Source organism: Ylistrum balloti, unplaced genomic scaffold, assembly GCF_031769215.1.
Source record: "Ylistrum balloti isolate Yb309-2 unplaced genomic scaffold, AGI_CSIRO_Ybal_v1 Utg369754, whole genome shotgun sequence".
NCBI lineage: Eukaryota > Metazoa > Mollusca > Bivalvia > Pectinida > Pectinidae > Ylistrum > Ylistrum balloti.
In genome coordinates, this window is record NW_026781956.1 from 1,469,170 (window position 1) to 1,484,531 (window position 15,362).

Sequence of the window (15,362 nt, forward strand, 5' to 3'; positions counted from 1 at the left end):
TAGCAACTGATATAGAAAATATATTCGTAATGAAAGTTTACCACTCGTGGTCGGAAATTTAAGTACGAAAATGTATCGATTAAATAATAAAGGGTAATATTTGTTGCTGTGTGTGATATCAAGTTTCTAATGAAAAAATATTCGAAACTAAATTTTTGACCCATTATCTCATTCGAACTTCAGCTTCTTTTCCCTTTTTTGGTCATCATTTCAAGTTTAATATAATTAGTATGTGAATAAAAATCATATTTTTATTTGTTTCCCACTACAATGAATTTCTATCTCAACGAAATATAAATAAATATATAAAAAACGATATTTCCGGAATTTTACTTTCTGTCGTTTCTATAGTTAGAGCATCTCAATGGCGATGAGGATTGGAATGCGTACCAAATGTCACTGACAAGAAACGGTAATGGCTGCAGCGCTTTTGAAGCCAGTCGACTTCTTTAATAGTTCTTTGCGCAAATAGTTTTCTGTTTTATATATCAAATTACCAGCTTCATAAACACGAACAGGTAAATGAAATGGTTGTCAAAATGCTGTTTTGTTGTCAACATAAACAATAGACAGGTAGCACGTTTATAGACAGTTTTAATTCAGAGAGTGTTACAACTTGCCTGTTTCTGACGAAGTATGTTCGCCTATAACATTCTCATATTAGCAGATATTGGTTTGATAATTAGCTGATTTGGAAGTTAGACACATGTTTTTGAAAACCAACAACGTAATATAAAATATGGATAAATATTGGCAAAATCATTAACTCCTCTATAGACTATAATTATGGATCTCAGATACATTAACAAGTAACGTTGCATTCACATTCATTTAAATTTTTATGTCATGTTTTTGAGTCCGATGAAGAGGATCTTATAAGATCCTGTATCGTTAATAAACTTAACTTAAAATCAATATTTGTCCTAGGTGATTATATATTTATATTTAAATGTACATGTATCTTATATAATGTGTAATATCTAACATGAACAATCATACCTTGTAATCCTTCATTCTGACAGACAGCGTATCAAATGACCTCTATCGTCTGACATGGAGTAGACTTCATATGTGTTCAAACACAATTTTTTTAGAAAAAGATATTGCAGTAGATGAATGCACAGACAGCTTGACTTTCAAGTTGTATTTGATCAAGCATATTGGTCTTCCATCAAGGATTTTCCTTCAACATTCAAAAATAATTTTTCCATTAGCGGCATCGTAACTTCCCCTCTATAGAGCTTATCTTGATTGTTGAACTTGACAACAATGTATAATAAATGTTCAAACAAAGTAATTTTAACTCCTATAAATGTTCAGTTTGATATACTTTTGTAAGTAGAGATATTTAACTAAACCAGAACAGATGCCTTCCAATTTAGATAAAAATATTTTTTTTTTTTCAAATTTTAGTCATGGCAGTCATATGAATACGTAAAATTTATTAGCCCAAGGCATTTCCTGTTTGTGCATTCATTAGTTTGAAGTTCCAGAATTTCAAATGTTAATGCATTTTTCTACTTTAGAAAGATGTTTTATAGATTGAAAATATAGAGAAAAAATGTTGACACACCAGAAGTAAGTCTGTTTAATTCTAAACTTCATCAATAATTATAGTGTTGAAAAAACATTATCTTTTGGTAGCTAAAGTGTTACTTTAAATTAATGTTTGAGATTTACAATCACAAAGTAAGTGAATTTTATTGCTTTGAAGCAGCTAAGGATAACAAAATTTGTGGAAGTACAAAGCTATCAGAAATACCATCTGGATATGGCTAACTTGGAAGGCAGATTTTGACAATTTTGTAAAGCTGTTTCATTTGGTTTTTAGCTTGCTTATTCAAAGAATATAGGACCGAATGTAGTAACGCTGGTTTTGGCACATGTGAACTGTTGATTATTTTATAGTTCAACCATTGAATTTTTGTGTTAATTTAGGAAGCAAACCTTACACTTAAGTTTTGTAGCAAGTTTTTGAAAGCAGTACTAGGTCACAGATGTCAAGAAGTAATTGATTATTAAACAATGAAGATATTGATTGGAATTAATATCAATATAACAACCATAATTTTTTTATATAAATTGGACCAGCAAGTGACAAATCCATGAAAAGAACTCCAAATTTAAGAAATAATAACTATAGCACCAGTTGTACCTGGCTAAAATAATCCACATTTTGGAACTATGAAATATATAGATATCCATGCTTTTAATTCAAATTGGTTCTAAAACTAAATGGATATAATTTGTTAAATTGTAGTATCTCACTTCTCTACTCATGAACACTATTACATTTAAGGATAAGATATAGACGTGCATGTTTGATCATCAGTAGATGTACATGTTTACATCAGTAGGCAAAATATGCTGTTATTAGGATTTTTAATTTAACTATTATACAATTGATAGCATTTTACCCATATCAGGTGTTAATTAGATGCTATACATATTAATTCATTCAAGGGCCCACATAGTACATATTATTGATATATTTGATACTTTCAGTTTGGTTCCAACAGCAAGCATAGGATTGATTTGTAGCCCTGATGAGGCGTAAGGTTTTGAATAGGTTGCTTTACTTGGTATACTACCATTGTATGCAGTTATCTTGTAAGAATCACTTACGAAAGTGTTTTCATGTGCCAGATTAGAAAAATCAGAAATGTACACAGGAATCATTTGATGGAAACCAACTTATTCAACTTTTCATTTCATTTGCATCCAAACAGGATAATTTGCAATTTCAATGCAGTGACTGTTTGATCAAAACTATGAAAGTTTAATCAGTGTTAAACTTTTTTATCAAATTGATAAATTCTTACAGTTCACTTTCAAAAATTTAATGAAATTGTTTACCTACCATGAATTTTTCAAGTACATAACTAGTTCAGGAAGCAAGCAGATTTTATATGTAGGTTCCTCTTGGTTCCTGGTTGTGCCTGTTTAATTTTGGGACTGATTACAAAAAACAAAATGGCTTCCAGGCAACCAAAGGAATTTTCAAATTTCTTATCAATAAGAGCGAAAACAGAGCAGAGCAAAGAAATGTACGGAAAAATTCCAGTCATCAAAGAACAAATAAAGATCAAACAATGGTGGGTGCCAAGATCCCTCTGGGATCTCTTGTTTTGTTAACAGGATGTTAAACAATATAAAACCAAATTATAGTTTTGTTTGGCCCAAAGAATATGTAAATTGTCTCCTTATCATGAGTTATAACTAAACCATGTACATCCATCTTCTACTTGACTTATGACATTATTTTTTAATAGTTTTACAATTTCCTTAACCTAAGGCATATTTCAAAATCAGCTGTTGGAAAACAATGCTTCAATATACCAGTATTGAAGAAGGATTTTGTTATTAATTTAGTTGTGTTGTTTGTGCTACAGGTGATGCATCCCATTAATCAAAATGATTGAGGAACTATTACAACGGATTTTGCCTCCTGACATCTCAAGATGTAAAGTGCTCTTTTATCATAGTCTTACATAACCAGAGGTGCCATAGGCTGTTAAATAGCAGTTAAACATCAGCATTGAAGACAGAAACAATATTAAACAAAATGGGCACAGGAATTCCTCTGTTGAATGAATACAAGCGAGACTTTTTCTACAAACGCCTCCCTCAGACCATCCTGGGAGGCCCTAAGTTAAAACTAGGCTATGAGGCTCCAGTGTATGTGTATCTGAATCAAGTGTTGTTGTTTATCATCCCCTTTCTGATAGGGGGTGTATTCACCCTCCTTGTGGAGCTAGGTACTGTTACAGATTACATAGCTGTAATCGTGTATGGCTGTCTCATCTTCACCTTTGTACTTATAACACAAATTATATCTACAGCTGTCCAGCTTCAGAACTCATCAGACTTAACTCTACCAATTAAGAAAAAAAATCTACTGGCTGAGGATGATGAGGTGGACTTCTTTTCATGTTGTGGTGTGGAAACATTTGAATTTGTGGCGCCAAAAAAAAAATTCATGGTTAATATTGTGCTGCATTCAGTGGTAGGAGGAAGCATGTGTGGGCTTGCCTTGTGGTACTTACTACCTACAACCCTAGGAGATTTGTACAGTTACAACACCGGGGTGACTGTTATACTTTATACTTTTGGCTGGATCACTCTTTGTGTGGCTCAGTATCCTCTCACCATCACGGCCCCACCAGAACCTGCCACTTTCAGGACCTTAGATAGTTGGGAGTTGTCTCCCCTGATGCGACCATTTTATGTGTTTTTGTGTATCACATTTCATCTCTTATACAGGTAAGTCCAAAGCTATTTATACTTTGAAGAATACTGCCACCCTACTAGGTCCTCAAAAATGAGACACAGGCATTATAAGTAAAAACAAATTTTCATTTAAAGTTACAATCTTAAATAAATCATTTGGATGTAGAATAATTCAGCCAAACATACAGATGGCTTGTTTTCAGTACAAAATTCATTATCAGATGAAACAAACTAAAAAGGAGTTTAATCCAAATGACATTGTGGCACCATAACTTATGATATAATTCATTGTCTCTTTTCTTTTATTTTAGATTCTTGTCCACAGTGTTCTTATCCACAGACCAAACTCTCCATGTTCTGTTCTCATTCTTGCCACTGTTATGGATGCTTGGGATATTACCACCCTTAGATGCTGTCTTCTACTGGCTGTTTGAACAACTACATGTACACCTCCTTGGGGGTTCAACTAGTGCATCTGGTGTTCGGTAAGTCATACCTCAATGTCTTTGTGATGCTTACAGGATTTGTATTGGATATGTGTGAGAAAATTTTGAAAGTTTGTAAATTAAATTGTGGAGTTGTTGTGTTCGTAGAAATTAAAACATTGAATGTATTAGAATTTTTATGATGTAAGTTATTGCAAATTGTTTTATATGTTGTTCTTTTAGGCTTGTCGTGCTGTTGACACTATCCCTTGGAGTGTACCTTGGTGCTTATTTCATTTCGGCGAGTCTTGGGTCCGTGCTACTGGCAGCTCTGTGTGGCTATCTCCTCAGTACAGACCTTGGCAGTCTCGGGGACCAGTTACACACCTTCATCCACACTCGCAACAAGGTCGCCTCAGGTAGTCAGGATACCATTAACTCAAACCACAGATGTCAGTTTTTGTGGAAGTGGCGGCCGTTGGAGTTTCTGTACCATTTCATCATGTTGGCTATTGTTGGAGTGTTAGCAGGACTTGTCAATTACAATTTAACAAATGATGACAGTATTTGGAGGATTCTTGGATATGTAATAATTGGACTGTGTGTAGTGGAGAAGATTTTGAGAGATATTCAGAGTGTGTACATTATACTAGGATTGTGGAGAAATATGTTATTTCCACCAACAGCTACTCGTACAAACTTGTTTAAGGACAGAAAAAGAAAATTAAAACCATTAGGTGTTCTGCGCCGAGTAATTGTGAATTGGGGTAAGTTGTATTCATACCTGTGACATGTTGTGTTATCCTTTAGACAAACTACCGGTATTTTGTCCTGAAATTTCAAAGATTGTCTAATTGGTCATACTGACATAATACAATATGTATTGTTGTTATTTCATCAGTTCCCCTCTTTACCTAATAAAATACATTGCACTAATTTCAGGGGTTCCCTTCATCTCCTTATTCAATATATATTGTCTTCATCTCCTTAACTCCCCTTGTCTCCAATTGCAATATATCATCCTTATTTCAGGGGCTCCTACTAGTCCTTATTTCAATGACATACCATATTTCCTAATACAATACATTATCCTTACATCAGAGACTCCTCTTGTCACCTAGTACAATATATTGTCCTTACATCAGAGACTACTCTTGTCACCTAGTACAATATATTGCCTTACATTAGAGGCTCCTCTTGTCACCTAGTACAATATATTGTCCTTACATCAGAGGGTCCTCTTGTCACCTAGTACAACATACCATCCTTACATCAGAGACTCCTCTTGTCACCTAGTACAATATATTGTCCTTACATCAGAGACTCCTCTTGTCACCTAGTACAATATATTGTCCTTACATCAGAGACTCCTCTTGTCACCTAGTACAATATATTGTCCTTACATCAGAGGGTCCTCTTGTCACCTAGTACAATATATTGTCCTTACATCAGAGACTACTCTTGTCACCTAGTACAATATATTGCCTTACATTAGAGGCTCCTCTTGTCACCTAGTACAATATATTGTCCTTACATCAGAGACTCCTCTTGTCACCTAGTACAATATATTGTCCTTACATCAGAGACTCCTCTTGTCACCTAGTACAATACATTATCCTTACATCAGAGACTCCTCTTGTCACCTAGTACAATATATTGTCCTTACATCAGAGACTCCTCTTGTCACCTAGTACAATATATTGTCCTTACATCAGAGACTCCTCTTGTCACCTAGTACAATATATTGTCCTTACATCAGAGACTCCTCTTGTCACCTAGTACAATATATTGTCCTTACATCAGAGACTCCTCTTGTCACCTAGTACAATATATTGTCCTTACATTAGAGACTCCTCTTGTCACCTAGTACAATATATTGTCCTTACATCAGAGACTCCTCTTGTCACCTAGTACAATATATTGTCCTTACATCAGAGACTCCTCTTGTCACCTAGTACAATATATTGTCCTTACATCAGAGGGTCCTCTTGTCACCTAGTACAACATACCATCCTTACATCAGAGACTCCTCTTGTCACCTAGTACAATATATTGTCCTTACATTAGAGGCTCCTCTTGTCACCTAGTACAATATATTGTCCTTACATCAGAGACTCCTCTTGTCACCTAGTACAATATATTGTCCTTACATCAGAGACTCCTCTTGTCACCTAGTACAATATATTGTCCTTACATCAGAGACTCCTCTTGTCACCTAGTACAATATATTGTCCTTACATCAGAGACTCCTCTTGTCACCTAGTACAATATATTGCCTTACATTAGAGGCTCCTCTTGTCACCTAGTACAATATATTGTCCTTACATCAGAGACTCCTCTTGTCACCTAGTACAATATATTGTCCTTACATCAGAGACTCCTCTTGTCACCTAGTACAATATATTGTCCTTACATTAGAGGCTCCTCTTGTCACCTAGTACAATATATTGTCCTTACATCAGAGGTTCCCTTGTCACCTAGTACAATATATTATCCTTACATCAGAGACTCCTCTTGTCACCTAGTACAATACATTATCCTTACATCAGAGACTCTTCTTGTCACCTAGTACAATATATTGTCCTTACATTAGAGGCTCCTCTTGTCACCTAGTACAATATATTGTCCTTACATCAGAGGTTCCCTTGTCACCTAGTACAATATATTATCCTTACATCAGAGACTCCTCTTGTCACCTAGTACAATACATTATCCTTACATCAGAGACTCCTCTTGTCACCTAGTACAATACATTATCCTTACATCAGAGACTCCTCTTGTCACCTAGTACAATATATTGTCCTTACATCAGAGACTCCTCTTGTCACCTAGTGCAATATATTATCCTTACATCAGAGGCTCCTCTTATCACCTAGTCACTTACATCAGAGACTCCTCTTGTCACCTAGTACATACAATCCTTACATCAGAGACTCCTCTTGTCACCTAGTACAATATATTGTCCTTACATCAGAGACTCCTCTTGTCACCTAGTACAATATATTGTCCTTACATCAGAGACTCCTCTTGTCACCTAGTACAATATATTGTCCTTACATCAGAGACTCCTCTTGTCACCTAGTACAATATATTGTCCTTACATCAGAGACTCCTCTTGTCACCTAGTACAATATATTGTCCTTACATCAGAGGGTCCTCTTGTCACATAGTACAATATATTGTCCTTACATCAGAGACTCCTCTTGTCACCTAGTACAATATATTGTCCTTACATCAGAGGCTCCTCTTGTCACCTAGTACAATATATTGTCCTTACATCAGAGACTCCTCTTGTCACCTAGTACAATATATTGTCCTTACATCAGAGACTCCTCTTGTCACCTAGTACAATATATTGTCCTTACATCAGAGACTCCTCTTGTCACCTAGTACAATATATTGTCCTTACATCAGAGGGTCCTCTTGTCACCTAGTACAATATATTGTCCTTACATCAGAGACTCCTCTTGTCACCTAGTACAATATATTGTCCTTACATCAGAGGCTCCTCTTGTCGCCTAGTACAACATACCATCCTAACATCAGAGGCTCCTCTTGTCACCTAGTACAATATATTGTCCTTACATCAGACACTCCTCTTATCCTGTTGACCTTATTTTGATATTGTTCTGATTTCAGTGGCTCCTCTCATCATGCTAGCATATTGTTCATTACTGGTTACAACTACAGATCCAACCACTAAGTCGTTGCGTTCAGACATATCTACATACACATCAGTCTGGTACATCTTTGGTGTGGTCAGAGTGTTCCGCTGGGTATGTATAGCTTGAAATATAGCACTATATTTAATGAAGTCAGTGCAGCTGTCTTTACATGTCACAGTTGATTCTATAATCAAGGACCTGTTCCCATTATCACGATTTTCGTGTAAAGGTCGTCAAGTGACTGACAAGCTTGTAACACAGGGGTGTGAAAGATGTATGTTGATGAAAATTATGTTTTATGGTCACCATGGTGATCTCATTGAGAAATATTCTATTTCTTTTATACGACATGAAGCTGGATGTATTTAATGCTTGTTAGTTTGCCTGTTGGTTCGGTTGCTGTATATCTTGTTCTCATTTGAAAAAGTGTCATAACTTACTTGGATTGACCAAGGTTTACATGGCGAGTGATGTTGATGAAGCAGAAGCTTACTCCTCCGTAACATCTGGTCTTGTTCTCCTTGTAAATTTTCGGGAGTCTCCGTGTAAATCTTTCTTTTGTTCATATTTTGCCCTAGTTTTATGGAATTTGAGTTTGAATTATGATGATGTTGCCATGTTGGTATTTTCTGGGTGTTTCATACAAGTAATTTTCTTTGACCTTGTAAAATATAGGTTGAGAATTCTGATATATCTTTGTAACTGAAAAGACTGGTTTCATTCCTTATTTTTCCTTTGGACGAAAATTTCAAAACTTTCTGAAGTTTAGATAGATATCTCTTAAAACTCAATGATTCATAAGTAGATTGTAATTTATACAGCAAATTACCTTAGTATGGAAAAATTATGTTGATAACTGTTCTTATTTTAATACTGTTTTTTTTTTCTATTTTAGGTCTGGCAGAGTACTCCCAATTCATTGCTTGAGCTGTCCATCACCCACCTCATCCTAGTCACACTCAGTACTAATTCCACCGTTGCAGAATTTGGATTACCTATTCTCTCGCTAATTATAGGCCTGTGTAGAGACAGGTTTTTCCAGTTCCTCAATAAGTTATATTTTTGTGTGTCTCTCTTGATATCTTCCTGGACAGACAAGAAACAGCGTCGAGGATCAACAGCTGTCATTATTTTCCTGTCCATTATCCTGTTCCCTGTGGTGCTGGGTATTATACTGGTGGCCACGGCCTTGTCTGCACCCCTTCTACCACTCTTTACATTACCTATCTTTTTCATCACTTTTCCACGTCCTAGTAAATTCTGGCCTGAAGCGGTTGGTGCCTCAGCAAATGTCTGTGCTGATTCCATGTTTTATCGACAGTTTGCTCCTAAATTTGCTGAAGTCTTGAGAACTGCATTTGCAGATGGGAGTTTAGGTATGTGTGATAGATGTTGAAAAATGAAAATTGAGTAAATGTTGTGATTTCTGTACAACATTGTTAATCACTGTTGTATCCTAGGATACACAGAATATCAAATGTCTGTCTGTTTGTCTAAACACCAATATTATCACAAGGGCCAGACTGTATATCTGTTTCATTTTAGCATCCACATTACCATTGTAAAATAGGTGTAACATTCAACCATATACTGTTAGACATTCTTGTCTGTGTTTTTTGTCTCAGTTGTGAATCAATGGCCGATAGATGCCATGGAGAAAATATACAATGTATTAATATATACAGATATTTTTACCTAATGTGTTTCAATGCTTGTATAGTACTTTTAATGCTCTTCTTGCCAAAGTGCCACCAATATGAAGAGACATGAATAGTTGGAATGTGGTGTTTTATTAGTTAAATCTGAAATGAAATATTTTTTACTATTTTAAGATACCAAAGGACACTATAAATATGTATAAAACATTGTTGTAGGTGAGCCTGTGCCAGGTAACCACTATCTTGTGAGGTTCCAGGACCGTCTTGCTTGGGTGCAGGTTCTAGAGCGGGGATGTGGCTACTGTACGGTAAACATTAAAGGTCTGGAACTACAGGAGACATCCTGTCACACAGCAGAGGCAGCCAGACTGGATGACATCTTTGAAGAGGCGTTTGAGCGGGAGCAAGGGTTTGCACTTGGGTCGATGAACCAGTACCCCTTACATACACTAACACCTGTGGATGCAGCGTATGTTCACACCTACTCTGATGCCAGAAATGTGTTAACAGGAATCATAGACAGTCCTGGCAGTTATCAGACCACAATGACAGCTTTCTCTAAAAGTCTGGTGTGGGTACTATTGCATCATATCAATCGAACCAAATGTAGCACCACTTCACCATTTGTAGACAGGGACAGTGATAGTGGTTGTGACTCCTCAGAAGGAAAGGAGAAAATGGAGATGGAGGAAATCAATCATAACCAGGAGACTATGAACAATAACTTGTCACCCCCTTCAGCCTCAAGGAGAGTGGTTGGGGCCAGCTCAATGACAGGTGTAAAAACTGTGGATACAGTAGTCATGGTAAATAAACCTCCAGTAGTGAAACGGCAGTCATCCTGGGCTTCTATAGAGAGCTTTGCTGACAGTTTGTGGTCAGATGATGGAATCTTCGATAATAAGACTAACAAAAATACTTTTCAGAAGTCCAAAGTTTCAACATATCCATCTGTAGATAACTCTAAGAGTAAAAACAAGCTTTCTGGTGATAAGGATGATTTAGACGATTTGTTTGAAGAGTTAGACTTTGGTTTACCTGCATCAGATATTACAAAGCCAAAGCAAGTGATGCAGCCCACATTTACAGCCATGAAGTCTAAAGCTGGAGCTATTGGCAACAACACTATATATAAACCTGTCACAAACCTGGCTGGCTCACCTGACTTTAAGTGTCCTCATTCATTCCACATCAGCGTGCCTGCACGATGGCGAGAGTTGCCAGTGGAATACTCACAGCTTTCTCGCTACCTGGACCAGTTTCCGAGGGAGTGGTATCGCTTTGTCCTAGGAACACTTGATTGGTCAGTAACTGGCCAGCCAAGGGAGAAAGTAGCTATAGATGTCGGTCAAGATGACACACTAATGAATTGCTATGCACAGCTAGTGATGGCATGTTACTCCATATTTGATGCTCAAGGTGAGTACAAATAATCTATATTTATTAAGTTTGCTAAACTTGAAAATTTAAAATTCTCAAGGTGTGTGTTATAAGTTTTCTTGTCTGACTGCTACAGAGGAGCAAAAGCAAGACTAAGATATTACTTTAACATTGTTATTGGGGCTTTGAAAATTTGTGTTTGGATCAGTTTTTCAGAGCAAAGTGCATAAGTATAGTTAGACCTTTCCCATCATGACTGCCATCTTGAAAAACACATTTAAGAATTGTCCCCCAGTTCCACTTGTGCTATTGAGCTAAAACATTTTTGGATGTTGAGAAACTGAAATGAAGAGATTTTTGCCTTTACTGCTGATATATCATATACAGATGTTTATAATCAGATGATTCATGGGCTAAATGTTATATAGTAAGAGAATGAATCCAATTTAGTCAGAGCAAAGATTTCTAAATGTACATTCCCCAAATTATCATTTATAGTGAAAATTCCCAATACAGAAACAATTAATTTTTCCAGCATCCTTCAGTTCCGCAAGCACACTCTATAAGTACTACACAGGCGATCTGCCTTGGAACGCCATGTTGGACTGGTTGTCTGAGGACAAGGAGCTGCATTCACTTGTTATCAAGTGTTTCAGGTACACATTTGACATGGTATACTATCAGCATTGGTACAATGACTAAAAAGTATATGGTACCTACATATAGTGTTAATATGGAGTACATGGTACCTACATACGGAGTTAATATAGAGTACATGGTACCTACATATAGTGTTACTATAGAGTACATGGTACCTATATATAGTGTTAATAGAGTTACTATAGAGTACATGGTACCTACATATAGAGTTACTATAGAGTACATGGTACCTACATATAGTGTTAATATAGAGTACATGGTACCTACATATAGTGTTACTATAGAGTTCATGGTACCTATATATAGTGTTGAAATAGAGTACATGATACCTACATATAGTGTTACTATAGAGTACATGGTACCTACATATAGTGGTACTATAGAGTACATGGTACCTACATATAGTGTTACTATAGAGTACTTACATATAGAGTTAATATAGAGTACATGCTACCTACATATAGTGTTAATTTAGAGTACATGGTACCTACATATAGTGTTACTATAGAATACATGGTACCTATATATAGTGCTAATATAGAGTACATGGTACCTACATATAGTGTTAATATAGAGTACATGGTACCTACATACAGTGTTACTATAGAGTACATGGTACCTACATATAGTGTTACTATAGAGTACATGGTACCTACATATAGTGTTACTATAGAGTACATGGTACTTTCATATAGTGTTACTATAGAGTACATGGAACCTACATATAGTGTTACTATAGAGTACCTACATATAGAGTTAATATAGAGTACATGCTACCTACATATAGTGTTACTATAGAGTACATGGTACCTACATATAGTGTTACTATAGAGTACATGGTACCTACATATAGTGTTAATTTAGAGTACATGGTACCTACATATAGTGTTAATATAGAGTACATGGTACCTACATATAGTGTTACTATAGAGTACATGGTACCTACATATAGTGTTAATATAGAGTACATGATACCTTTAATTGATTATGAAGGTAATCTGTAATGGTTTGTATATGTAGGAGTATTCAGCTGTTTGTACCTGTGAATAATACACAATTGTTCGTGCCTATAGGTAATATGTCATTGTTTATACCAATAGCTAAATGTATTCTTTAATAAAAGTACCTGTTTGAATATTTAATTGTACCTGTTAGAACATTTATTTGTATCTGTTGGAATATTTAATTGTACCTGGTTGGAATATTTAATTGTACATATAGGAATATTTGCTTGTATCTGTTGGAATATGTACTTGTATCTGTGAGAATGTTAAATTGTACCTGTAAAAATATTTCATTGTTCTAAAAGGAATATTTAATCTTACCTGTAGAAATGCCTATTTATACCTAAGAAATATGTGATTGCATCTATAGGGATATTTGATTGTAACCTATGAAATGTTAAATTGTAGGTATGGGTTTATGTGACCTATGGAATGTTAAATTGTAGGTATGGGTTTATGTGACCTATGGAATGTTAAATTGTAGGTATGGGTTTAAGCTGATGTTGGATCAAATGTTGCTTGGAGAGGCGACTTCCTCAGAGGAACTGCAGGAGTACATGGAGGAATATGACAGAGACTGGTACATTGGACTTGAGTCTGATGATCAATGGAAGACTGCAGTACTGGCCAGTAAACCTAATCTCTTCTCTCTTGGCCATAACAATCAACAGGTACTACTGCATTCAGTTAATCTCTCTTAGTCATAACTGGCTGTATCCATTGAAGCCTTATTTAGCTCATCTGGACTGGTGGGCTTATGCCATGGAGTGACATCCATTGTATTTGTTGGAATATTTGATATTATTGGAATATTTCCTGGTCTGAAGGACTGGTAAGCTTATGCCATGGAGTGACATCCATTGTCCATCAATATTTCATTAAAACTTGCTTCTACCGGTAGTCAAAAGTAATCAAAGGGAATTTGATTAAATTTGATCAGAAGGGTAATTGAGGAAGCAGGACCAAATTTGTATATATGTTGGGTGTGACCCCCTTGGGTCTGAGGGATGGGCCCAAAAGTGTACATTTTCTTCAAAATCCTACTGCTCCTGTAGGAATGATTGGATTCTGAAGAAAATTTGGTCTGAAACATCCTTTGGTGAAATGAAATCAGCTTAATTGGAGAAGGGGATCAATTTTGTAAAAGCAGTGGCCCCCAGGGATTTTTTTTAATTATTTGTTGAATGACTGAATAGCTGAAATAGCCAGGTGAGTGTTGCAGGCATCTTGGGTCTCTTGTTTTCATTTGATTTTATTCAATGAACAGAACTTTTCAACATTTGGTCTGTACAACTCTTGCAACATTTTGTTCAAAACTTTCAACATTGACCTTTACAAAACATATAACATTTGATTCATGCAAAACTTACAACATTTTATAGTTGCGTAACTTACATTCAATTTGTATTTCTACTTGAAGGGAACTTACACAAGTCGAGTGCTGTCATTACAAGAGGTGGCTGCTCATATAGGTCGACTGAACACAGAAGTAGTGCGGGGCCAGTGGGCAAACCTTAGCCTGGAATTGTTGTATTTCACCAACGATGATGAAGAGCGCTATAGTATTCAGGCCCATCCTACAGTTCTCAGGAACCTGACAGTACAGTCAGCGGACCCACCTCTAGGTTACCCTATCTTCTCATCACCACCGATTAGCATCCCCACTATCTGAGGGGTCAAAGAACATTCCAGAGGTCCCTCAGCTAATCAACATCCCCATAGCTCTGAAGCCTCTCAGCCAATCAGCATTCCCACCATCTAAAGGGTCAAAAATGAACTTGGAAGTCTTTTAGCCAATCAGCATCCCCACCAGCTTAGGGTTATAGTTAATTCAGAATTCTCAGTCAGTTCCCTCAGTATCCCGACCATATCAAGGTTTAACTGTCTAATACCATTCTGTTATTTGTGACGGCTATTCCTGTGTTGACATTAGAATTGAATGGTTGGAGTTAATGCTGATAGTGATTATCATTTTGACACCTTATAGATAAAAGATATGGTACGTGTATGGTAGATTATGATATCATAGGGAAAAACACCTGATACAATATTAGTGTAATTATGGTAAAGCAGTGAAGTTTAATCTTATCTATATTGCTTTGACCAGGTAATTTATACTCTGAAAGGCAAGTTACTTTACATAATGGATTGGTTGGTTGACCTTACTAATGATGGATATCACAGTTGTTTGACATATTACATATAGTAGATATGACATTTGGTTGACACTACTGATAATGAATATGACGTTTGGTTGATGTTACTGATAATGGATAGGACATTTGGTTGACATATTACATATAATAGGTATGACGTTTGGTTGATGTTACTGATAAGTGA

The 15,362-nt window shown here is 36.0% G+C and overlaps 1 protein-coding gene across 1 annotated transcript; it reads left to right on the top strand.

Annotated features, from left to right (window-relative positions):
* Positions 1 to 3,565: 3,565 nt before the first annotated feature.
* Positions 3,566 to 14,944, top strand: LOC132543403 (pecanex-like protein 4). The gene is made up of 9 exons (XM_060206904.1): positions 3,566 to 4,263; positions 4,542 to 4,715; positions 4,899 to 5,422; positions 8,295 to 8,431; positions 9,216 to 9,696; positions 10,195 to 11,397; positions 11,894 to 12,014; positions 13,507 to 13,693; positions 14,443 to 14,944. The coding sequence occupies exons 1-9, from the start codon at positions 3,566 to 3,568 to the stop codon at positions 14,692 to 14,694; spliced, it is 3,777 nt and encodes a 1,258-aa protein (XP_060062887.1). The 3' UTR covers positions 14,695 to 14,944.
* The last annotated feature ends 418 nt before the right edge of the window (positions 14,945 to 15,362 follow it).